This window comes from Myxine glutinosa, chromosome 5, assembly GCF_964187855.1.
Source record: "Myxine glutinosa chromosome 5, kmMyxGlut1.1, whole genome shotgun sequence".
Lineage (NCBI taxonomy): Eukaryota > Metazoa > Chordata > Myxini > Myxiniformes > Myxinidae > Myxine > Myxine glutinosa.
In genome coordinates, this window is record NC_136265.1 from 132,361,586 (window position 1) to 132,387,887 (window position 26,302).

Genomic DNA, 26,302 nt, shown 5'->3' on the forward strand with positions numbered 1-26,302 from the left:
GGAAGTCAGCTAGCATCTCTTGTAAGTCAGTTAGCATCACTTGGAAGTCAGCTAACATCACTTGGAAGTCAGCTAGCATCACTTGCAGGTCAGCTAGCATCGCTTGTAAGTCAGCTGGCATCGCTTGGAAGTCAGCTAGCATCGCTTGGAAGTCAGCTAGCATTGCTTGGAGGTCAGCTAGCATCGCTTGGGAGTCGGCTAACATCACTTGGAAGTCTGCTAGCATCTCTTGGAAGTCTGCTAGCATCTCTTGGAAGTCAGCTAGCATCTCTTGTAAGTCAGCTAGCATCACTTGGAAGTCAGCTAGCATCGCTTGGAGGTCAGCTAGCATCACCTGGAAGTAAGCTAGCATCACTTGGAAGTCAGCTAACATCACTTGGAAGTCAGCTAGTATCACCTGCAGGTCAGCTAGCATCGCTTGTAAATCAGCTAGCATCTCTTGTAAGTCGGCTAGTATCACTTGGAAGTCAGCTAGCATCGCTTGGAAGTCAGCTAGCATCGCTTGGAAGTCAGCTGGCATCGATTGGAAGTCAGCTAGCATCGCTTGGGAGTCAGATAACATCACTTGGAAGTCTGCTAGCATCTTTTGGAAGTCAGCTAGCATCTCTTGGAAGTCAGCTGGCATCGATTGGAAGTCAGCTAGCATCGCTTGGGAGTCAGATAACATCACTTGGAAGTCAGCTAGCATCGCTTGCAAGTCAGCTAGCATCGCTTGCAAGTCAGCTAGCATCGCTTGCAAGTCAGCTAGCATCGCTTGGAGGTCAGCTAGCATCACCTGGAAGTAAGCTAGCATCACTTGGAAGTCAGCTAACATCACTTGGAAGTCAGCTAACATCACTTGGAAGTCAGCTAGCATCACCTGCAGGTCAGCCAGCATCGTTTGTAAGTCAGCTAGCATCTCTTGTAAGTCAGCTAGCATCACTTGGAAGTCAGCTAACATCACTTGGAAGTCAGCTAGCATCACTTGCAGGTCAGCTAGCATCGCTTGTAAGTCAGCTAGCATCTCTTGTAAGTCAGCTAGTATCACTTGGAAGTCAGCTAGCATCGCTTGGAAGTCAGCTAGCATCGCTTGGAAGTCAGCTGGCATCGATTGGAAGTCAGCTAGCATCGCTTGGGAGTCAGATAACATCACTTGGAAGTCTGCTAGCATCTTTTGGAAGTCAGCTAGCATCTCTTGTAAGTCAGCTAGCGTCGCTTGGGGTCAGCTAACATCACTTGGAAGTCTGCTAGCATCTTTTGGAAGTCAGCTAGCATCTCTTGAAAGTCAGCACCCATTGCTCGGACAGCTGCCGGACCACACTCAAATCTGTCCCTAGACTCCACCCAACATAGCACCAAAAATGATATGGCCACCATCCTGGTTTTCTGCTGGGCCTAACACATTGGGCCTCTGCTGATTTATATACTGCCAGGGTTTGTTGCGTCAGATTTCCATTGTCTTTGTTTGGGTCGAGTGTTATTCACAATGACGGACCTCGAAAAATCTAATTATATATCGCATAATGGTAAGGTTTAATCAAGCCTGTCAGAACGCACGTACGTCAGAACGCACGGTGATGAAGTGTTGCGTTACATTATGTAATCAAGCATTACGTTATGCAAATTGCAAACAATAGTGTTACATAATTTTTGAACGGCCCCATATTGCGGTTAAACATGCCGTGACTGTGTGACGGATTAGCTCGTTTTGATACTGTATATAACTGTGGTGTAGGCCGACATGGATGAGAGGTGTCAAGTTAATTATTTAACAGCGCATTAAATGTGTGTTTCCCAATCATGCTGTCATCTTTTAAGAGTGCTTTAATGCACATTTCCCAACCAACCCCTTGATGGATTTTGTCGCAGATCGGACATTCTTGTTATAGCATAGATAATAATAAATTGGGATACGAATGATTGCTTTTATTGTTGTTATTATGAATCAAATGATTATACCACATACTTTGTACCTCTTATTGCAGTAAATAGTGTACATTTGTTTCATCTTTTTCAGGGCAGTGTGCAGTACTCGATCATGTTTTATGGATATTACAATAACCAGCGGCAAGTGGGCTGGTTGCGTTACCGCTTACCATTGGCTTACTTCCTTGTCGGCCTGGGCTGTTTTGCTTACAGTTTTATGGTACTCATTCGCGAGTGAGTAAAGTGAGAAACATAAAGAAACATATAGCTACGTAGAATGTATTTTTGTGTACAGTGGCTAATGGCTCTATATAAATGAACTTTGATCTGTATAACACATTAAGACAAAGTGGACAAAGTAAAGATGGAATATAAAGTCAGAACATTACCAGATGTATATGGAAAGTTCGTTATCTATTACCATTACTCAGGATGCCCAAGCATTATAGCAGCACTTACTCGGTTGTTACTTGCCATGTGTCGCAGGTCTGCAAGAGCTCTGCATGGTTGTTGTTGCTGTTGTTGTGGTTCTTGTTGGGGGTCGATTTTTAGCTCACCTGGAACGAAGTTCAGGGGAGCTTATGCGATGGCGCGTCGTCAGTCCGTCGGTCCGTCAGTCCACAAACACTTGAAACTTATTCTCCGAAACCACTGATGGGGTTGCGACCAACATTGGCACAAATTATATTTGTTGTGTTGTGACTAAAGTTTGTTCACGGCATGAAAAAAAAAATCAGGGTCTAAGGGGGTCTACTGGGGATCAAAGTGGATCCAGGTTTGACCCCCCAAAATAGGAATTTTCTTTTTTCCTCTGAAACTACAAACACGATTTCGATGAAACTTGACCACAACCTTCATCACCTGTGATGTACCAAAGTTTGTTCATGGCATTTAAAAAAATCTGCCCCTTTGGGGATCAAAGTGGGTCCAGATTTGATCCCCCAAAATGGATATTTGCTTTCTTCTCTGAAACTACACACATGATTTTGATGAAACTTCACCACAACCTTCAACACCAGTGATGTACCAAAGTTTGTTCACAGCATTAAAAAAATTCTGCCCATTTTAGGGGTCTACAGGGGGGTCCCCCCCCCCCCACCCCCCCAAATCGGTGTTTGCTTTCTTCTCGGAAACTACACACGCAATTCCGATGAAACTTAACCACAACCTTCATCACCCGTCATGTACCAACGTTTGTTCACGGCATTTAAAAATTCGGGGTTTAAGGTGGTCTATGGGGTCTTTCTCCCAAAAATAGATATTTGCTTTTTTCTCAGAACCGACACACACAATTTTACTGAAACTTCACCACAACCTTCATCATCCATGATGTACCAATGTTTGTTCAAGGCATTGGAAAAATTGGGGTCTGAGGAGGTACACGGGGTGGGAGGGAGGGGAGGAGGGGGTTGCCCCCCCAAAATAGGTATTTTTTGTTTGTTTGATTAAAGTCTTATGATTATGTTAGTATGATTCTACATGCTGCCCTCTACATGTCTGTGCGTCCGTCCGTCCATGATAGGTTTTCGTTACCGCAATAACTTGAGAAAAGCTGAAGGGATTTAAGGCAAACTTGGTGCAGGTATGTATAATGAGGTAAAGAAGAACTGATTAGATTTTGGGGTCAAGACATCAAAGGTCAGGGGTAATGTTAAGTTACAATTATTTTGTTACCTCGATAACTTAAGAATGGCTAAAGGGATCTAAATCAAATTTGGTACAGGTATGTATAATGATGTAAAGAAGAAATTATTAGATTTTGGGGTCAATAAGCCAAAGGTCAGAGTCTGTAATAGGTCTTCGTAACCGTGATGACTTAAGAATGGCTGAAGGGAACCAAGTCAAACTTAGTACAAGTATGTATAATGACGCAAAGATGAACTGCTGAGATTATGGGGTCAAACAGTCAACGTCCAGATGTCCTGTTAAATAAAAATCCTGTTACCGTTAAATCCAACCACCCCCACCTTACTGATTACCCTCTTCACGCAATCCTCCTATCTCAACCATATAATGATGAAAAGATAAATCGATTACATTACTGGGTCAAGAGGTTGAAGGTCAGTGGACCCATTAGGTACAAATTCTGTGACTGCGCTAACCTGTGAACCAGTGATGAGATTTTGACCAAACTTGGTACAAGTATATATTATGATGAAAAGATGAACTGATTATATTTCTGCATCAAAGGTCAGAGGTCATGCCAGGTAAAAATGTGATACTTGGCAACAGCTGAAGAGATTTAAATCAAACTTGGTACAAATATGTATAATGATGTCATAATGTGGGCAAAGGCATATCGGTGGACGTCGTGACGTCGAAGAGTATTGTTGTAGTTTCAACATATACCATGGAATATTTAGCGTTAACAGCCTAAATGTAGAAAGGACAGCTGGCGTTTTATGTGAACACCTGAAGGACGACATGCTCCGAGATGCTCCCCCCAATCCATTCTAGTACAGCATCATAATGGCATTTTTTGTTTCTGGGTTAATCTATTAGGGAACGAAGTCAGAACCAGACAGGTCCGTATCACCAAATGAGCTATCCTGCCCAAAAAAAACAAATAAACTTTTATATCGAGTTTTTCTTTAATTGTCCTTTTTAAACTTTTAGAATTCGTATTAATCATGACAAGTTGTATTTCTATGCCCCTGATATTGACACCGATATTTCTTGCTGCATTAGAACGGAATTCGACATGTTGTGGTTTCCATCCCGCAGGATGGCGCGGAATGTAAACGAATCGACCGGAGGAGATTCTGATGAGAATTTCACATTCAGCTGGAAAATCTTCACCAGCTGGGACTATCTCATCGGAAACCCCGAAACGGCAGACAGCAAAATAGCTTCGACAACCACATGCTTTCGTGTATGGTCTCACGTTGGACTAACAGTTTTTACGCACTTTTTACGCACGCACTTTACGCACTTTATTTCTGATTTTGATTGATCCAAGCAATGCAACTTTGATGAAAATATTCTCTCAATTTTATTCCATAACCCCCAATCAATACTCATCTCATTGCACAACAAATGCGACATTGATAAGAATATGAGGTTTGTGGAAAGACAAGTCTAACATGACAACATATCCATTCCAGATATGTTGCTTAAATCAAGGTCAGAGGTCAAATAGATGCAAATACTACTTTTTCTCATTTGATTTTAGAAAATTCCAACAAATGAAAGTTGCTTTTACAATTCAAATATATGGGGAAAGTATAATATTTATATAAATACAATCAGTGTTTTCTTCTACTTCTTTTGTATGCAGCACATGGCCTTGAGTCTCGTGTCATTGGCCGAGGACAGGGCTGTGCAACGCCCCCTGTAGGTCAGGGAAGGAATTTGTGATTTGTAATTTGTTCAGGATGCCGGCGATAACTTGCTTATTATTCAAAAAGGTCACCGTAGGAACTTTAATATCCACCAACTAATGCTGGCAGATGGGACGCTCAGTTTAACGTCAATCTGAAAGACGGCACACACATCGACGTCTCGCCTTGCCTGCGAGACACCAGGACGATGGTTTGTAGCTGGGCCGAGATTCGAGATTTGTGCGTACCTCTCGGCTCTATAACCCTGCCAGCACTTAGTCAGTGTTTAAACCTATCTAAAAGCCAAAATATTGCGTTCCTGTAATTGTCATCCAAACTCCAGGTCTAATACCTAGGTCAAAAATCCCATAGAAAACCAATAGGACAAATCCCAAAAAATCCCATATGAAATTTGACATGAAGGATCTCCTGTTATTGTTCACTTGCAAAAGTACCAAAAGTACCCAAAAGTTCCCCACTTCCTCTCCCTTCCATCACATACCTCCACCTCCTCCAACCTTCCACTATGCGCTGCCCTCCCCCACCCCCCTCAAACAACACCTCACTGCGCCTCTTCCCATCACCATCAAACCTTTTGTCCTCCTCATCCTTCCTTTTCTCCTAACTCTTCTGCAATCTCCGACACACTATCAACAGCTCTCCGTACCCCCCCCCCCCCCCTCTCACCCCTCATCTTACCCTAACCCTCCCCTCCCCTGTCATGTACCAGAAGCTCCCCCTCCCTCTTCCTTAACAGTATGGACCTCAAACATCCGGGGCCTTCGCTCAAACCTGACTGATCTCTCCATACAGGTTGCTTCAGACAAACCAGACGTAATCTGCTTAACAGAAACTTTCCTCCTTCAAGATGTTTCTGATTCTTTAATATCTCTTCCTGGTTACTCCCTCAACAATAAACTCTCAAGACTATGATAGACCTGAGCCTGGTCCTGGTGGTGGAGTTGCTATCTTTATCAAAAACTCTCTTCCTCACTCTCCCTGCACTGCTCTCTCTCCACCCCACCCCCAGGAGTACCTCTGGCTATGGCTTCCTCTCCGCTCCCACCTTTTGTTCATATGTGTCCAGTACCGTCCTCCAAACAGTGATGACTCCATTTACATCTCCCTGTCTGACAACATGGACTAACTTCTATCCACTCATCCAAACTCTCTCTTCCTCATATGTGGTGACTTCAACTATCATCATGCCAACTGGCTGGGTGTAGGTTCCTCTCACACAGCCATGGCACCTCAGCAAAGGACTTCTGCGACTCACTGGGACTGACACAATCTGACAATTTCCCGACGCAGATCTCAGCCAATGGAGTATCTTCTCTTCTAGACTTGGTTATGACCTCTAGACTTGGTTATTTGCCTCAAAATATTGTGTCCCAATCCCATCCATCTCTGTTCCTACCGTACCCCGTCGTACCCAGCTGCTCCTGGACTCTGTGTCCTTCTCTCCTGATAAGGTGGAGAAGTTTCTGTCAAACCTCAACGATGATTCTGCAACAGGACCAGATGGCATCAGCCCCCGGATCCTAAAATCCTGCTCTGCCACTCTACTCACCCTTTCTCTGTTCTCTTCACCCTCTCTTTTGCTCAAGGTCATCTGCCATCAGCTTGGAAATCAGCCATCATTACCTCTTTACACAAAAAAGGTGCAAAAACAGATCCTTGCAACTACAGACCAATCAGCCTTCTCCCAATTATCAGCAAAGTCATGGAATCCATCATTCCTTCAGGTATCAAATCTTTGCTCTTCTCCCATGGCTTGATCTCCGATCATCAATTTGGTTTCAGACCAGGTCACTCTACTCTGGACATGCTGCTTCTGCCGTCTCAACAATAGATGGAGGTCCTCAATGCCAAACAGGAAATTAGAGCTGTCTCCCTTGACATATGACATGCCTTCGATACGGTCTGGCACCCCGCTCTGCTCACCAAACTCTCCTCCCATGGTATCCATGGAAATTTCCACTCATGGCTTGCGGACTTCCTCTCTGGTCGTAGTCAATGTGTGGCCCTGAATGGGTTTCTCTCATCTCCCCTTCCTGTTCAGGCTGGAGTTCCTCAAGGCAGTGTTCTGTGCCCTGTGCTTTTTCTGGTCTTCATCAATGATCTCTCTGACTCTCTTGAAAATCCTCTCGATCTCTTTGTTGATGACTCCACGATCTGCCGCTCCATTCCTCATATCTCAGATCAGCAGTCTGCAGCCTCCTCACTCTCTGCAGACATGGACAAAATCACAGACTGGGCAAACAAGTGGAACATGTCTTTCAATCCTGACAAATCTCACACTCTGACGATGTCTCTCCGAAAAGACCGACTGGACAACCCTCCCATCTACTTTCTGAACAATTCTCTCCAAGAAGTTCTGTCACTCAAGCTTTTGGGTCTCATTATCTGCCATGATCTTTCCTGGGAAAACCACATTTCCAACCTGGCCTCCAAAGGCAGTCGCCAACTGGGCATCCTCCGTCGTGCGAGGTCCTTCCTTGGCACACCTGAGCTCCTCACCACATACAAGGCTTTCATCCGCAGCTCAATGGAATACTGCTCTCCCCTCTGGGCCGGTGCTCCTACCTCACACCTAGCTCGGCTTCACGCTGTTGAAACGAAAGCTTTCAGAATCATTGGAATCTCCCGCAATGAAGCTAACTCCGAGGGCCTTTCACTCACTCACTGCAGGCAGGTAGGTGGTCTTTCCGTCTTCTACCGACTCCTCTCCGGCCTTGCTCCCCCAGCTCTATTTGTGCTCTGTCCCTCAAATATTCCTACAGGTCGCACAAGATCTGCCAGTAACCCTCTTCTGGCGAAATTTCCAAAATCAAGACCCTCTGCTCACCTTCACTCCTTCATTCCTCTTTTCTCCCGCCTCTGGAACAAACTCCCTCGCTCTCTTCAATCCCACACCTCCCTCCAGGTCTTTAAAACAGCTGTGTACCACCATCTCTTATCTTCCCCCATCCAAAACCTTGATCTCTTCTACCCCTGTTAATTCACCCCAAATCCCTTTTTTTTTTTTTTTTTAATGTCGACTTTTTTCTTTCCTGGAAGTTCCAGCAGTGTCCATGTGTTTTATACTTTCCGACCCCCCCCCCCCCCCCCGCCTTCCCATGCCTTCTCCCCCCCCCCCCCCACCCCCACCCCCCAAGCCGTCTCCCTCCCACAGATCTTCCGTTGTCCCTGTTCTCGACTGTTGGACTTGTGTGCTTCCCTCTGTCTCCCCATCTCCTGTTCCCTTTTTGTATGCTTTGTGTGTCCGTTTTTTTTTTTGATTGATGTTAGCTCTTACACGAGCCTCGATCTTGTATCCCCAAAAAAAAAAAAAAAGTGGCAGTGGGCTGACCAAGATGGCAGGCCGCCATATTGGTAAGCCTTTTTCGTTTTTTTTTCTTTTGAGCACCTCGTTAATCATCTTCAAAAAGGGTGTTATGACACACCCAAACTCCCAGTTTTCATCATTGCAATCTGTTGGAGGTCCAGGCAAAGTTTGGGGCCGCTACGTTTCATGGTTTTGGAGTTATGGAGGAGACAGCCAGATGAACAGACGGACGGACACTGCCATTTATTATTATAGATAACCAAATATAATGAATGTATTTTGGTTGGTCTATGGGGTTTTAGACCACTTACCTCTCATGGTTTCTTCAGGGCCACTTTAACTTAAAGGTTCCTGTTGCTTTCTATGGTTTTCAGACCAGTTGCACCCAATGTTTTTATATTGGTTCCAACCAAATCCGGTTATGTTTGTACTGGAAACTCTACTGGTTCCTGTGGAAACCGTGATTTCCAATGGAGACCCATATACTGTAAATGTCCTCCTGGTCTCTTCGTTTCTATGGGATTTTCGACCTGGGTATCGATATTAGGTGAACAACATAGTTTGCTGTTGTTTTACCAGCTCATGCTTTGCTGAATTCTATTTTTAGGAGTCCATCTTGGAGGAGCAGGAGAGCATGAAGGACGAGAACATCCATCTCAGACGTTTCCTTCGCGTGCTCGCCAACGTGCTCATCCTGGTCGTGCTTGCCGGAAGCGGATACCTCATTTATTACGTTGTTAAACGCTCACAGAAATTTTCACAGGCGGGCTGGGATAACTTTGGGATGTGGGAACGCAATGAGGTACGTTTTTAACAGCTATAAATAGCCATATATATATATATATATATATATATATAATATAAATATAAGTTGCTGGAATCTTAAGCCCCTCCGTCCACCACCCAAAATGCCTACATCCCCATTCCCTTTCCTCCAAATCCCTTTGCTCCCTTATTAATAACAATTGTGCACCATGTGGGAAAAGCACCAAACCTTGCACAGACAGACAAATACCAAATGGTCATTTTCAGGTTTTGGAGCACTTGAAATTTTACCTGTGTGTGCACGTGCAGTGATGTTTGATTGGGCACATCTATTTTGGTATAAAAATCGATGTTAAGGGGAATTACTGGCACCTCCTTCATCTTCTCAATTAACCTGCAAATAATTTGGTCGTTGCTTACACCTGAGCTAATTTACAATTGTTATTATAAGGGGGGTGAATACTTATCCAATCAAGATATCCTAGTTTTGTATTTTTAGTAAATTTTCTGAATTTTATAGAATTTGTTTTTCACTTGGAAGTTGTCGGTTACGATGTGTAAATAAAGGTGGAAAAAGTCTGATTTAATGGAATTTAATTCCAGGCTGTAAGGCAACAAAAGGTGAAAATTTTGAAAGGTGGTGTAGACATTCTATAGGTAGGCACTGTATATATATATATATATATATATATATATATATATATATATATATATATATATATATATATATATATATATATATAAATAAATAAATATTTGGAGAGGACCAGTCTTACTCTGAAGGACTAGTTCAGATAAAGTGCAGGATAGGCCTGGAGCTGTATAAATGTACATATATCTATTTAAATATTAAGCCTAGTGTTGGCTGAACGGTTAAGATGACTGGCTTAAGATCCTAGGGTCTTGAATTCAAACCCCTGGTTAAGATGACTGGCTTAAGATCCTAGGGTCTTGAATTCAATCCCCTAGTCAAGGTGACTGGCTTAAGATCTTGGTGTCATGACGTAGATCCCCTGGTTAGGTGGTTGGCTTAAGATCTTAGGGTCTTGAATTCAAACCCCTGGTTAAGATGACTGGCTTAAGATCTTGGGGTCTTGAATTCTATCCCCGAGTTAGGTGGTTGGCTTAAGGTCTTAGGGTCTTAAATTGAATCCCTTAGTTAAGGTGGCTGGCTTAAGATATTGGGGTCTTGAATTCAATCCCCTAATCAAGGTGACTGGCTTAAGATCTTGGGGTCTTGAATTCAAACCCCTGGTTAAGATGACTGGCTTAAGATCTTGGGGTCTTGAATTCAAACCCCTGGTTAAGATGACTGGCTTAAGATCTTGTGGTCTTGAATTCAATCCCCTAGTCAAGGTGACTGGCTTAAGATCTTGGGGTCTTGAATTCAATCCCCTAGTCAAGGTGACTGGCTTAAGATCTTGGGGTCTTGAATTCAATCCCCTAGTCAAGGTGACTGGCTTAAGATATTGGGGTCTTGATTTAGATCCCCTGGTTCGGTGGCTGGCTTAAGATCTTAGGGTCTTGAATCAAACCCCTGGTTAAGATGACTGGCTTAAGATCTTGATGTCATGATTTAGATCCCCTGGTTAGGTGGTTGGCTTAATATATTGGGGTCTTGATTTCAAATCCCTGGTTAAGATGACTGGCTTAAGATATTGGGGTCTTGATTTAGATCCCCTGGTTAAGGTGGCTGGCTTAAGATCTTGGTGTCATGATTTCGATCCCCTGGTTAGGTGGTTGGCTTAAGATCTTAGGGTCTTGAGTTTGAGCCCCTGTTGTGCCATTTAAATAACATCAGGTGGGTTGACTCAGCCTGTCATCCTTCCAAGGTTGGCAAAATGGGTACCAGCTTAAAGGTAACGGTGGCACTGCCACGCTTCCAGAATTGATGCAACGAGCAAACACAAGCTGCATACGAAACAACAACATGCATAAATGTTTTTCGTGTTTGTGCGTTTGTTTGGGTGTCTGTGCGTTTGTACATTACCCTTTTGTGGCACGTAAAGGCCCCAAACATTGAGTGTAGGTACAGTTTACTGGGATGTAGGGTACACCCCGCCACTATATTGGTAGTAGCCCCACCTGAGAACATCCCATGTTATTTGCAGTCTGTGACAACAAAGAACCCCCCCCCCCCCCCCCCCTCCAATTGGGTGCCACAATGTCCAGTCTGTCGTGTAATTCAGACTACACAAGCTTTGTAACTGGAGTACATCAAGTGAGCTAGCACGTCGTCCGTAAGGGATTTATATCCGAGTATCCAAGAAGATCTCGCAACTGGGATTGTGACTGTAAAGCGATGTACCACATCAGCACCTGCTGCCATGTTCTTGACCAACAGGTGGTACCTGCTTGAAATACAAATAAGATATTGAAGTTAAAATGCAACTTCCTGTTTAGTTGCATTCTGGGAAACAAACAGAAACTCCAAAACATTTTTTAAAAATTGTCTTATAATAAGGATTACCTTTCCTAGAAATGCTATACATATGAATATCGAGCTACGTAATAAGTATCCTTGTGATTTAAATTAGTTTTTCGTCTCGTTGTTTTTAAGCCTGACCGACTAGGCCTCACCACTTCCTGTGATTTTCTTTCTCGCAACTGCTCACCAACTGGGCAGGTGAACATCGTGATGTCCCTGTTGGGCATGTTCTGCCCGCCGCTCTTTGAGACCATCTCCACAATGGAGGACTACCATCCCCGTATCGCACTACGCTGGCAACTTGGGCGTGTCTTCGCACTGTTCATGGGAAACCTGTACACGTTCATCATCGCCCTGATGGATGAGATCAACAACAAGGCATTCACCACATTACAGACAAGTCGAAGCACAATCACATTAACAATAAATTGTGATTTCCTCCATATTCCTAAAAATGTTGTACCTAACTGCCAGAATCACATTGCAGGTGTTTCACTTCCTGTCATGCTTCCATCTTTGTTTATTGTAGCTTGTTGAAGAGACAGAGCTCAGGAACTCCACCAATTTCATGGCCTTGGTTAATCCACCAATCCCGATTCTCCTGGCAAATGGCTCATCTACCGTCGCACCTCCCACGCCCATCAACCCAGCCGATGTTCCACGGGGTCCATGTTGGGAAACTATGGTTGGACAGGTATGCTATTCCACAGCAACTAAAATTATTTCAATTGTCCTCGGAAATAGGCTGTCGGAGCAATTTTCTTAACCAAGATAAACTGTTTCATCCCCAGGATATTGATCTGGTAAAAAGACAACAATCAGATCAGGGATCAGCCAGTTAACTGATGTGTGATGGGTTAAATTATCAGGCATTGATGTGCCTTCTCACAAGGTATGAATAAACATGGTATAAATATGGTGTAAGTTCAGACTTGGAATTTACTAATAGTGGAAATTTCCATGTTGCCCCCTAATCTACCCAAAGGCGATAAGTTTCACCACTAAAGTAGTATCTTGGCTTCCCAGTCGGTGGATATCCCAAATATATATATATATATATAAGTGCAAATCTCTGTCTCTCTCTCAGTGGGTCTGTTCCTTATGCGCGGCCACATATTTAGAGCTACAAATTACACACTTTGGGTACAGATACAAGTTTGCACAGGAAGTAACATGAACATGATCTTTTCTACCCCTGTTAATCCACCCTAATCCCACCTCCATCAAATTCCCTGTTTTCTTTCCTGAAAGCCACTGTAGTGTCCATCTTGTTTATCCCGTGTACCCTGCCCCAGCCCTCTCTCTCTTCCACAGATCTCCCGATGTCTCTGTTCTTTACTGTTGTTGTGCTTCCCTCTCTCACCCATTCTTGTCAAATGCTTCCTTTAATTATTTTTGATATTTTAAATAAATATATTTAGAAGCAATATAAGTTGAAGATTTCAGTTGAAAAAAATATATACATTTCAAAAAAGAACCCCCAGCACATACATATGGGAGGGTTAGGTGCAGACTGGAAGTTTGGGACGATGACGCCTCACCACCACAAAATTAAAAACACTTCACCACCACGAAATTAAAAACACCTCACCACCACGAAATTAAAAACACATCACCACCACGTAATGCAAAACACCTCACCACCACATAATTCAAAACACCTCACCAACACGTAATTCAAAACACCTCGCCACCACGTAATTCAAAACACCTCACCACCATGTAATTCAAAACACCTCACCACCATGTAATTCAAAACACCTCACCACCACATAATTCAAAACACCTCACCACCACGTAATGCAAAACACCTCACCACCACATAATTCAAAACACCTCACCAACACGTAATTCAAAACACCTCGCCACCACGTAATTCAAAACACCTCACCACCATGTAATTCAAAACACCTCACCACCATGTAATTCAAAACACCTCACCACCACGTAATTCAAAACACCTCACCACCATGTAATTCAAAACACCTCACCACCATGTAATTCAAAACACCTCACCACCACATAATTCAAAACACCTCACCAACACATAATTCAAAACACCTCACCACCACATAATTCAAAACACCTCACCACCACATAATTCAAAACACCTCGCCACCACGTAATTCAAAACACCTCGCCACCACGTAATTCAAAACACCTCACCACCATGTAATTCAAAACACCTCAACACCACACAATTCAAAACACTTCACCACCACATAATTCAAAACACCTCACCAACACGTAATTCAAAACACCTCGCCACCACGTAATTCAAAACACCTCGCCACCACGTAATTCAAAACACCTCACCACCATGTAATTCAAAACACCTCAACACCACACAATTCAAAACACTTCACCACCACACAATTCAAAACACCTTACGTTATTCAAAACACTTCACCACCATGTAATTCAAAACAACTCACCACCATGTAATTCAAGACACCTCACCACCACGTAATTCAAAACGCCTCACCACCACACAATTCAAAACACCTTACGTTATTCAAAACACTTCACCACCACACAATTCAAAACAACTCACCACCATGTAATTCAAGACACCTCACCACCACGTAATTCAAAACGCCTCACCACCACACAATTCAAAACGCCTCACCACCACGTAATTCAAAACACCTTACGTTATTCAAAACACTTCACCACCACACAATTCAAAACAACTCACCACCATGTAATTCAAAACACCTCACCACCACGTAATTCAAAACGGCTCACCACCACACAATTCAAAACGGCTCACCACCACACAATTCAAAACGCCTCACCACCACATAATTCAAAACGCCTCTCCACCACATAATTCAAAACACCTTACCACCATGTAATTCAAAACACCTTACCACCACGTAATTCAAAACACCTCACCACCATACAATTCAAAATGCCTCACCACCACATAATTCAAAACACCTTACCACCACGTAATTAAAAACACCTCACCACCACAAAATTCAAAACACCTTACCACCACGTAATTAAAAACACTTCACCACCACAAAATTCAAAACACCTTACCACCACGTAATTAAAAACACCTCACCACCACAAAATTCAAAACACCTCACAACGACGGAAACAAAAGTTTGACGGAGTAGTTCAGTGACAACACAGACACTGCCCTACAGTACACCTATACTATAGTGTATATGTGACTCTTTATATAGATATATAGATCGATGACTGTACCTGAGTTGCTGTTTTGTCATGGTTTACACCAATCAAAATACAAACAATTATTTTGCATAAATATATTCTTTTTCAAAAAAAAAACAAAAAAAAAAACACCCTTAGGACATACACACGGGAGAGATACATGTAGGTGCATACCAGAAGTTTGGTATGATTTCACAAACGTTTGAGGGAGTAGTTCAGTGACAAGACATGACAGCACAACACAGACACCTGGGTGTATATATATATATATATATGTATATATATATATATATATATTCTCTCTCTATATTATAAAAGAAAGTTTTTGTTTGTTTGTCTGTGCAAGCTAATCTCCTGAACGGTGAAAGATAGGAGGAAACCTCTAATACAAAAAATGTCGGGACAGGCCCGGGGAAGGTTTTAGGCTAGGTGGCGAGGCCGGTCGAGGCCGCATTGGCCGAGCCGGACCCATTTCACAATTAAAAGCTGAGCTGAATTATAGTAGTCAATCGTCTATGGCCACGAGTAAAAGCTGAATTATAGTAGTAAATTCATTCAAAAAGAACCAAAAATGTCGGGACGGGCCCCGGGAAGGTTATAGGCTAGGTGGTGAGGCCGGTCGAGCCTGCGTCGGCCGAGCTGGGCCCATTTCACAATTAAAAGCTGAGCTGAAATATAGTAGTCATTCTTTTACGGCCGCGAGTAAAAGCTGAATTATAGTAGTAAATTCATTCAAAAAGAACCAAAAATGTCGGGACGGGCCCCGGGAAGGTTATAGGCTAGGTGGTGAGGCCGGTCGAGGCTGCGTCGGCCGAGCTGGGCCCATTTCACAATTAAAAGCTGAGCTGAAATATCGTAGTCATTCTTCTACGGCCATGGGTAAAAGCTAAATTATAGTAGTAAATTCATTCAAAAAGAACCAAAAATGTCGGGACGGGCCCCGGGAAGGTTATAGGCTAGGTGGTGAGGCCGGTCGAGGCTGCGTCGGCCGAGCTGGGCCCATTTCACAATTAAAAGCTGAGCTGAAATATAGTAGTCATTCTTCTTCGGCCATGGGTAAAAGCTGAATTATCGTAGTAAATTGATTCAAAAATAACCCGGGCAACGCCGGGTGCTTTCAGCTAATATATATATATATATATATATACAGTATATATATATATATATATATATATATATATATATATATATATATATATATATATATATATATATATATATATATATATATATATATATATATACACAAACTTGGTTGACAAGTTTGATCATTTCCGCTGTTGTGACACTTGTTTATTGCTTTTTGGAAATTTCCAAAGCAATCACTCTTTGATTTTCCTCACTGCCCCGCAGGAATTTGTCCGTCTTACAATATCAGACGTTATTACCACATACATCACCATCATGCTTGGAGACTTTGTGAGAGCACTCTTTGTCAGGGTTTTCAACTATTGCTGGTGCTGGGACCTGGAGTATGGGTTTGTAAGTGTTTACATATATATTTATTTTTATCCATGATTAAAGGTCGACAGACACGGAATCTCACTCAAAATGCATTTGATGTCATCCAAATGAGTCTTTTTATGGTGAATTCAAATATGGCATTGATTTTTTGTTATATTCACTCTGAAACATTAAAAATGAAAGAAAACCGAACCACTTGGGAACGCCCCTAAAAATTCTGCCCCATACCTCAAAGCCGATGACGTAATCCATGTGACGTCACCTCCAGAACGCAGCTCGCTCGCAAGCTCCACGTGCATTTGCTTGATACAAATCAAACACTTATTTTAACTCCAATTTACATTCTGTTTCCACTTTTAGTGAGAAGTAGGGGTCTGTGAAACCATTCATGAACTTTATTTGGTGCAAATCGGATAATTTATAGCCGAGTTACCTCAGACCGTGAGTTGTTAATTATTTAATTCACCCATAGTTGAATATGTGCAGGCTGCTCCACGGAGCGACCTTGCGGGCTTGTTTTAACTCCAATTTACATTCTGTTTCCACTTTTAGTGAGAAGTAGGGGTCTGTGCAACCATTCATGAACTTTATTTGGTGCAAATCGGATAATTTTTAGCCGAGTTACCTCATACCGTGAGTTGGTAATTATATAATTCACACATAGTGCAATATGTGCAGGCTGCTCCATGGAGCGACCTTGCGGGCTTGTTTTAACTCCAATTTACATTCTGTTTCCACTTTTAGTGAGAAGTAGGGGCCTGTGAAACCATTCATAAACTTTATTTGGTGCAAATCGGATAATTTTTAGCCGAGTTACCTCAGACCGTGAGTTGTTATTTATATAATTCACCCATAGTTGAATACGCGCAGGCCGCTCCACGGAGCGACCTTGCGGGCTTATCAACGAGGCGAGGCGTGACACACATCTGTATCAGCATACCTCAGATGACTTCGAAATGACTTACCCTTATTTTCTTCCGCTTCTCAGCAGCTGTCCTCACACCCCTTTTTTCTCGGCATGAGGAACGACATTGCTTTTGATGATGGGTACTGCATCAGGTTTCAGCCTCCTCAACTTCTTCAAACTGAACAGCGAATAGAGCCCGTGATCAAAGTCACTGTCTTCGAAGTGGGCGCTGCAAATGACGCTCGTGTCGCTGGGGCCTTTCCAGTTTCCCCTCGTCAGCTTCACTTTAGATGTCCATATTCTCCGAAGATTCTCATCTTTCGGGAATACATAAAGGCTTACATCGTCTTTGGTTGTATTGCTGCATCCTGCTACGATACATCTTGCAGGCATTTTCGAAAGTAAGGCTAAAACTCTTAAAAACTTTCGCGAAACAATCACAGGAATTAAGACGATCAGTGAGATAGCAAACACATGTGCACAATGCATTTGTACGTACTTTATACGGCGCGCGACGTCTCATCAATCGACTCTGAGCGAGTCGCGTTCTGGAGATGACGTCACCGGTCACGTGACCTGCGGTTCCCTAAACTCCACTTTTTTGAGGGGCGGGGCATAGCAAGTTGTGAAAAACACTACAAATGTTCAAAATATTGGTCTAATTATCCCATTGTTGATTTTAAAAAAGAAACATGGGTGATTTCTTCACTAGGAACGTCAAGTTAATATATAAATAACCAGAAACTTGAATTACATGGGACCTTTAAGGCTCATGGAAGAGGAAGCTAAAAGAGGGGAAAGTGGAAATGACCTGCTGACAGTGAAGCAGTGGTGTCACAATTGAACACAAACAGGAAAATAAGAGAAACAGAGAGGAGGGGAGGAAAGATAGTAACCTGCAAGTGAGAAGGTTGGGTTAGGTAGGATATCTGGGAGTAGAAAAGATCATGGGTTGGGGTGGGGGTGACATGAGAGGGTGGTTCGCCGCTTGATTGAAGTCTGGAAGGAAGAGTGCAATCGAACCGTCTCTGTAAGGCAGATCTACAAGCAGGATAAGAGGTACAAAAGGATGGAGGTATGAATAAAGTCTGAATTTGGGGCGTTTATCCAAGAGTGGTTACTGGTAGAATTCATGTGTCCGCAAATTGCTGGGGGGAGAGGTCAGAAAGCAGAGGGAGCTAGACCAGAGGAGAAGTGGTTAAAACAACCCAGAGAAGATACTGACCTGCCTGACAGCAACAGGTGTCATGCTTCGGCCTCGTCATAGGAGATGGCAATAATGTTTAGGTTTCAATTCTATAGAATACAGGTGAGAATGTTATCTTCACCCCTAACCTGTGTTTGACCATAATCACATAGCATGCCAAACCGTCTGTTCCATGGGTAATGTCGATGTATGAAAGAGCGCTTGGTACATGTTATTGAGCCCAACTGATTGCTGCATCGACAAGGTAGTACAATCAAAGTATCATGCACCAGGCCTACTTTACCTTGAATAGGAGTACCTGAAAATAATTCACAATGAATCCTGAATGTCAGTAGCTTAACAAAGATCAGAAACCCACATACAGATAGTATCATTAGAATAGATCTTAAACGATCAATGTCAAACAGCTTATGAAATTTCTGATTGGCTGCCTATGTCCTTCCAGCCTTCTTACTCTGAATTTGATATCAGCGGCAACGTGCTCGGCTTGATTTTCAACCAAGGCATGATTTGGTAAGGGGTTCTCTTTTTATCTCAAATTCCGCAGCGATGTTATTCACCCGGTGTTTGTGTCCATTTACCGGGGTACGAACTTTGTGTTAATGATACGTTTGCAGGATGGGGTCATTCTACGCACCAGGCCTGGTGGCGGTCAATGTCCTCCGCCTGCTATCGTCAATGTACCTGCAATGTTGGGCTGTGGTTACTTCCAATGTACCACATGAACGGGTCTTCAAAGCATCTCGGTCCAATAACTTTTACATGGCCATCCTTCTCTTCATACTCTTCCTGAGCCTCCTGCCCACAGCATACACGATAGTCTCTTTACCACCCTCATTTGACTGTGGTCCCTTCAGGTATATCAAAAGCTTATACATAAGTCAGTTTCCTTTCCACCTGAACAACGTGTCCTCATCCAAAGTGAATATGTGTCTATGCAGTGGCAAGACACGTATGTACGACGTGATCGCAGAAACCATTGAAGCCGATTTCCCTGCTTGGTTCAGCACCGTTTTCGGCTACGTCGCTAACCCTGGGCTGGTCCTACCGGCCATTTTGTTGCTTGTGTAAGTTTTTCATTTCCATGAACATTATGCAGTACAAAAGAGAAAATAAATCTGAAATACAAATCAAATTGAATAAGAAATACCACCAAATACAGTAAAGCAAGGAATGAACTATTGAATTGTTGTTGTTGTTGTTGTTGTTGTTGTTGTTGTTGTTGTATAGCCCCGGATAGTTCTCTCGAACAATCCCGCGGCATGGAGACAGCCGATCGATCTGGCAGGAGTGACCCAGAGATCCCCCACATCAACGATGGAGTACCCCCGCCTTCACAAAGTCAGGGCCACAACAGGGTTAGAGAGAGAGAGAGAGAGAGAGAGAGAGAGTGTGTGTGTGTGTGTGTGTGTGTGTGTGTGTGTGTGTGTGTGTGTGAGAGTGAGATTCAGAGAGCGTGTGTGAGAGAGAGTGAGATTCAGAGAGAGAGAGAGAGAGTGAGAGAGAGATTCAGAGTGGAGAGAGAGTGAGAGAGAGTGAGATTCAGAGAGAGATTGAGAGATTCAGAGTGGAGAGAGTGAGATTCAGAGAGAGAGTGGAGAGAGAGAGAGAGAGAGAGAGAGAGAGAGAGAGAGAGAGAGAGAGAGTGTGAGATTCAGAGAGAGAGAGAGAGAGAGAGAGAGAGAGTGGAGAGTGGAGAGAGAGAGATTCAGAGAGAGAGTGAGAGAGAGAGAGATTCAGAGAGAGAGAGAGAGAGAGAGTGACATTCAGAGAGAGAGTGAGAGAGAGAGAGAGAGAGAGTGAGATTCAGAGAGTGAGAGAGTGAAGAGAGAGAGAGAGATTCAGAGAGAGTGAGAGAGAGATTCAGAGAGAGAGAGAGTAAAGAGGGAGTGAAGAGGGCGTGGAGAGGGAGGGAGAGGGAGGGAGTGGAGAGGGAGTGGAGAGAGAGTGTGGAGAGAGTGTGGAGAGAGTGTGGAGAGAAGAGTGTAGAGAGAAAGAGAAAGAGAAAGCAAGCGAAAGAGACAAGAGGGAAAGGGCCGGTCCATGTGGCACCCTGACCATAACTTCGCTGCCCTGACGCATCTGGGCTGCAGGGAAGAATTGGGAAGATTTGGCCCCTGACTTGCGTTGGTGGGGGTGGGGTGCAACCACCGCGAAGAGGCATCCCCGATAATTGTGAACCATTGAGTTGTGGAAGTTGCTTTTGAATAACTTTACCTTTACTGGCCGGATCAAAATAGTTTGTAATTTTGTGCGAATTGTTTGCTATTCCTTTCCGGATGAACTCCCGTAAATACGATGTATGCCACATCAATTTTCCTCCACATGTGCTAATCAATATTTATTCACCTAGTCTTCAAAAAGTCTTGGAATTTGCAGAAAAAGGGGGGGGGGGGGGTAATCCCGAAACATTGTTATGTGACAGGTTTGTTTTGTTTCTGGATTTTCAGGCTAGCTTTGTATTACCTTCAAGCGGTCTCAAAATCCTACAAGGAAGCCAATCTTGAGCTGAAGAAGAAACTACAAATGGTGGGTTGTCATGTGTCGCTGTGGCTCCCAACCGCCATACAGGGGCATCGGGGCACCCACGATTGGATTGTGCATGCCTCCATTGCTGGGATTTTATCTCCAAACTGGTTGCTACTCCCTGCAGTGGAGCGCGGCTAAAGCAGCCATCAACAAGTAAACTAATAACACTATAAAAACAAGCATTCTGAGTATTGCGCTGCAATACATGTCCCCTACCGGCAGTCTGTCGTCCGGAAAACTGTTGGGGAAATTCCCAAAGTTCAAAGTGCCATAACTTTGTCAAAAATGATCGAAACGTCGTGAAGTTCGAACTTGATCTGCAACTTATCATGAGGAAACCATGTACCAAGTTTGAAGTCATTAGCATTAAGAGTTTAGAAAAAAAAGCCCGGAAAACTGTTCTTTGCGTGATGGACTGACAGACTGACAGACTGACAGACTGACTGACGGACTGACAGACTGACAGACTGACAGACTGACAGACGGACTGACGGACTGATGGACTGACGGACTGATGGACTGACGGACTGACAGACGGAGGGACGGCGTGCAAACCTATAGTCCCCTCTGGTGTACACCGGTAGGGGACTAATAAGGACAAGAACTGGGAAGTCCGTCAGAATATCAGCACAAAATGGCCGATTCTCGTCAAAAGTTATCATGGGATCTTTAATTTCCACAAACGAATCAAACAGATGGGGCAACTGCCATAGCAACGCTTGCGGAGCTCTCTTATTAGTCCCCTACTGGTGTACACCGGAGGGGACTATAGGTTTGCACTCCGTTCCTCCGTCTGTCAGTCTGTCAGTCCGTCACACAAAGAACAGCTTTCCGGACTTTTTTTCTCTAAACTCTAAATGCTAATGATTTCAAACTTGGTACATAGTTTCCTCATGATAAGTTACAGATCAAGTTCGAACTTCACGACGTTTCGATCATTTTTGACAAAGTTATGGCACTTTGAACTTTGGTAATTTCCCCAACAGTTTTCCGGATGACAGACTGCCGGTAGGGGACATGTATTGCAGCGCAATACTCAGAATGCTTGTTTCCATAGTATGGGAACCATGACCATCATATAGCTTCCACATCATGCGAGATGTTTTATGGAAGTACCCTGGCGACGTTATTGTATCGACCACAGCAGCAATGATCGAGCTCGGTTAACAACATGGCGTCGTTTCATTTTCAGCAACGTGATGATGAAAAAAGCAAACGTAATAAGGTGAACGCCACCGTCAGTGACTCCATGGAAAACGAAGAGGGAAGAAATGTTGAGGCAACAGACACAGGAGAGCACCACGGCGCTGCTGCCGACGCTACGAAAGCAAAGACATCACAGCAAAGCTGTGGAATTCCCACAAAGAACAAGATTCAGAGTGGAAAAGCTGTTGCTGAAGGTACGTGCACCTCATTTTTGTTGTTGCTTCTCATTGGTAAACGTCATTCAATACAAAGCCGAGGCTCATGGAAGAGTGAGGTGATTGAAGATGATGCTTTTTGTTGAGTTAACCGCCGTTATTTTATCCTTTTGGTCTAGTCTGGCCTATTGCTACTCACTATGACTTTGCCCTTTGACAATTTTACCCATTCCCATTAATTCGTCTTCTCCATATTCTCATAACGTCTTATTGAAAATTTGATGACAAAAGCTCAAATAGTAAAAAAAAATATGCCCTGGACAGACAGACAGACAGACAGACACAGAAGCGAATTATAAGTAAAAACAAGAAAAAGAGCAATCGGAGATTGCAAACCCTCGCCAGGATGTATTTTCAGTGTTTTTTTAAGGCTTTTGTGTTAAAACAAATATGGCGGCCGAACCACGTGACCGATGACGTCATCATTATTTATTTTTTTTCTCCACCAATTTATGCCTACATGACACAAGAAATTTCATGTTGATCGGATGAATTTTTGTACTTGTCGAATTATGACGTCATAATGGAGGCACCAATGACATCATCATAAACATATTTCATTCCCCATGGAGAGTTCTTTACAATGAGCCATGTCTCAATTATTTCTATTCAGCACTTTCGGAGATATGGAGGTGCAAAGTTTTTCGGTTTTTTCAAGATTGGCGGCCGAACCACGTGACCGATGACCTCATAATTTTTTTCTCCACCAGTTTATGCATTCATGTCGCTCAAGAAATTGCATCTTGATTGGATGAAGTTTTGTACTTGTCGCATTATCAAATAATGACGTCATAATGGAGGCCTTGGGCCGAGAGAGTTAAAAATTGGGCACAGTCTATTCCAGGGTAAGATAAATATGTGTGTAAAGTTTGGCGATTCTACGTGCAACGGTGTAGACGTAGTACTGCGAACAAACAGACAAACAGACAGACAGACAAACAGATGAAAAATCGGTCAGAGACCGAGGACTTGCCAGAATGTACTTTTTTATCGGCCATTTAGGACAACTATGGTGGCGGAACCACGTGACCGATGACGTCATCATTAACATATTTTATTCCCCATGGAGAGTCCTTTACAATGAGTGATGTCTCAAATTTTTCTATTCAGGACTTTCGGAGATATCGAGGTGCAAAGTTTTTTGGTTTTTCCAAGATGGCGGCCGAACCACGTGACCGATGACGTCATAATTAACATTTTTTTTCCCCATGGAGAGTTCTTTACAATGAGCCATGTCTCAATTTTTTCTGTTCAACAATTTTGGAGATATAGTGGTGCAAAGTTTTTCGGTTTTTCCAAAATGGCGGCCGAACCACGTGAATGATGACGTCATCATTAACATATTTGATTCCCCATGGAGAGTTCTTTACAATGAGCCATGTCTCACTTTTTTCTATTCAGCACTTTTGGAGATTTAGAGGTGCTAAGTTTTTCGGTTTTTCCAAGATGGCGGCCGAACCACGTGACCTATGACGTCATCATTAACATATTTTATTCCCCATGGAGAGTTCTTTACAATGAGCCATGTCTCAATTTTTTATATTCAGCACTTTCGGAGAAATGGAGGTGCAATGTTTTTCGGTTTTTCCAAGATGGCGGCCGAACCACGTGACCGATGACGTCATCATTAACATATTTTATTCCCCAGGGAGAGTTATTTACAATGAGCCATGTCTCAATTTTTTCTATTCAGCACTTTCGGAGATATGGAGGTGCAATTTTTTCCCGTTTTTCCAAGATGGCGGCCGAACCACGTGACCTATGACGTCATCATTAACATATTTTATTCCCCATGGAGAGTTCTTTACAATGAGCCATGTCTCAATTTTTTCTGTTCAGCACTTTCTGAGATATAGAGGTGCAAATTTTTTCCAAGATGGCGGCCGAACCACGTGACCGATGACGTCATCAATTGGGCACAGTCTATTCCCGGGCAAGACCAATATGTGTGCAAAGTTTGGCGATTCTACATGCAACGGTGTAGACGTAGTGCTGCAAACAGACAGACAGACAAACAAACGAACAGATCAACATACTTGCCGGAATCTTTTCCGGCAAGTAACAAACCAACCGATCAACATACTTGCCGGAATCTTTTCATTTCCGGCAAGTAACAAACAGACAAACCAACTGATCAAAATACTTGCCGGAATCTTTTCCGGCAAGTAACAAACAGATGAAAAATCACTCATAGGGCGACACTTGGAAAAACAGAACAAAGTGGAATGGCACTCAGTAGAGCATCCTTTTAACCTCAAAAATAGTTGGTGGTTGAATGCTGTTGGCTGATATGAAAATCCTATTCAAATTTCAAGTCAATCGGATGAAAATTGAGGATTTTAGGAATTTTTAAAAAAGTGGTTGACCTTTGGCCTACGTTGACCTTTTGGCCTATGCTGATCTCAAAAATAGTTGGTGGTTGAATTCAGTTTGCCGACATGTATATCCTATTCAAATTTCAAGTCAATCGGATGAAAATTGAGGATTTTAGAAATTTGAAAAAGAGTGGTTGACCTTTGACCTATGTTGACCTTTTGGCCTATGCTGATCTCAAAAATAGTTGGTGGTTGGATTCAGTTCGCCGACATGTATATCCTATTCAAATTTCAAGTCAATCGGATGAAAATTGAGGATTTTAGAAATTTGAAAAAAAGTGGTTGACCTTTGGCCTATGTTGACGTTTTGACCTTTTGACCCCAAAAATATATAGGATTTTGTCGGACCACGAACTCTACCCTTTGGTAAAGTTTCGTGAAGATCGGTATAAAAAATTGTGACCTGTAGGCAAGGATAAGTGAGCGGACAGACAAACAAACACGCACAAACCGGAGTGATCAACATACTTGCAATTTTTTTATTTTTTTTTTGCCAAGTAAACAAACAAACAAATGGACTCAAATGCAATACCCTCACCTCTGGCGAGGGTAAAAATACATTAAGATATTTTTCAACGAATTCTAACTATTTATCTGTTGACCAAATGTTGTCAATTTTTTTTCTCATGTAATGGCGGAATAGCCATGGAGGACGAAGACGCAAGTAATAACAGAGCCTTCAAGCACGCACCCGAGGAGAGGGCCCGGCGGGCCCATGGTCGTGGCCGTGGTCGACACCCCGGTGTTCCTCACTTTCCAGTACCTCCATGGATGATGATGGGATATTATCCTGGATACTTACCTGGACATCCTCACTCATCATACATGTACCCTCCGTACCGAAGACATCCACCACATGAACGAGGGTATCCACAGTACTGATTGAAATATAAAGGAGGAATTAAAGGACGCTGTGGGGGTTGGATATGTGATCTGAGGCATAATCATATTTACAAGGAGAATCATCATTGGTCCAACACACTTTTGAATACTCTGCCCTTTAGGAATCTTCTTCATCACCATATGTATTTACTTATCATCTTCAAAACGCCGGTTGCGTTCAATCAATCGCAACCGGACATTGGACTTATCTCTTAGTGACATCACGATGTGTTTACTGCAATAAATTCTGGGGGGTGAAATCGGGGTTTCTTTTTTTGGATACAAGATCGAGGCTCGTGTAAGACCTAACATTAATGACAAAAAAACATAAACGGACACATAAAACATATAATAAAGGGAGCGGGAAACAAGATGGGGAGAGAGAGGGAAGCACATAAGTACAACAGTGGAGAACAGGGACATCGGGAGATCTGTGGGAGGGAGAGGGCTTGGGGGGTGTGGGCATGGGAAGGGGGGGTGGGAGGGGAGGTAGGAGAGGTATAATGCACAAGGACACTGCTAGGACTTCCAGGAAAGAAGTCGGTACTTCAAAAAAGTGGATCTGGGGTGTATTAACGGGGTAGA

General features: G+C 43.1%; 1 protein-coding gene across 1 annotated transcript in view; it reads left to right on the top strand.

The window, feature by feature from the left end:
- Window positions 1-25,955, top strand: part of LOC137428075 (transmembrane channel-like protein 1) — a 55,569-nt gene extending 29,614 nt beyond the window's left edge. Inside the window, exons 8-19 of the mRNA XM_078777412.1 lie at window positions 1,997-2,139; window positions 4,630-4,777; window positions 9,161-9,355; window positions 11,945-12,124; window positions 12,276-12,440; window positions 16,286-16,414; window positions 18,956-19,023; window positions 19,128-19,367; window positions 19,452-19,577; window positions 20,961-21,039; window positions 22,232-22,439; window positions 25,479-25,955. Coding sequence (XP_078633538.1) covers window positions 1,997-2,139; window positions 4,630-4,777; window positions 9,161-9,355; window positions 11,945-12,124; window positions 12,276-12,440; window positions 16,286-16,414; window positions 18,956-19,023; window positions 19,128-19,367; window positions 19,452-19,577; window positions 20,961-21,039; window positions 22,232-22,439; window positions 25,479-25,717 — 1,920 coding nt within the window. The 3' untranslated portion in view covers window positions 25,718-25,955. The remainder of the gene's footprint in view (window positions 1-1,996; window positions 2,140-4,629; window positions 4,778-9,160; window positions 9,356-11,944; window positions 12,125-12,275; window positions 12,441-16,285; window positions 16,415-18,955; window positions 19,024-19,127; window positions 19,368-19,451; window positions 19,578-20,960; window positions 21,040-22,231; window positions 22,440-25,478) is intronic.
- The last annotated feature ends 347 nt before the right edge of the window (window positions 25,956-26,302 follow it).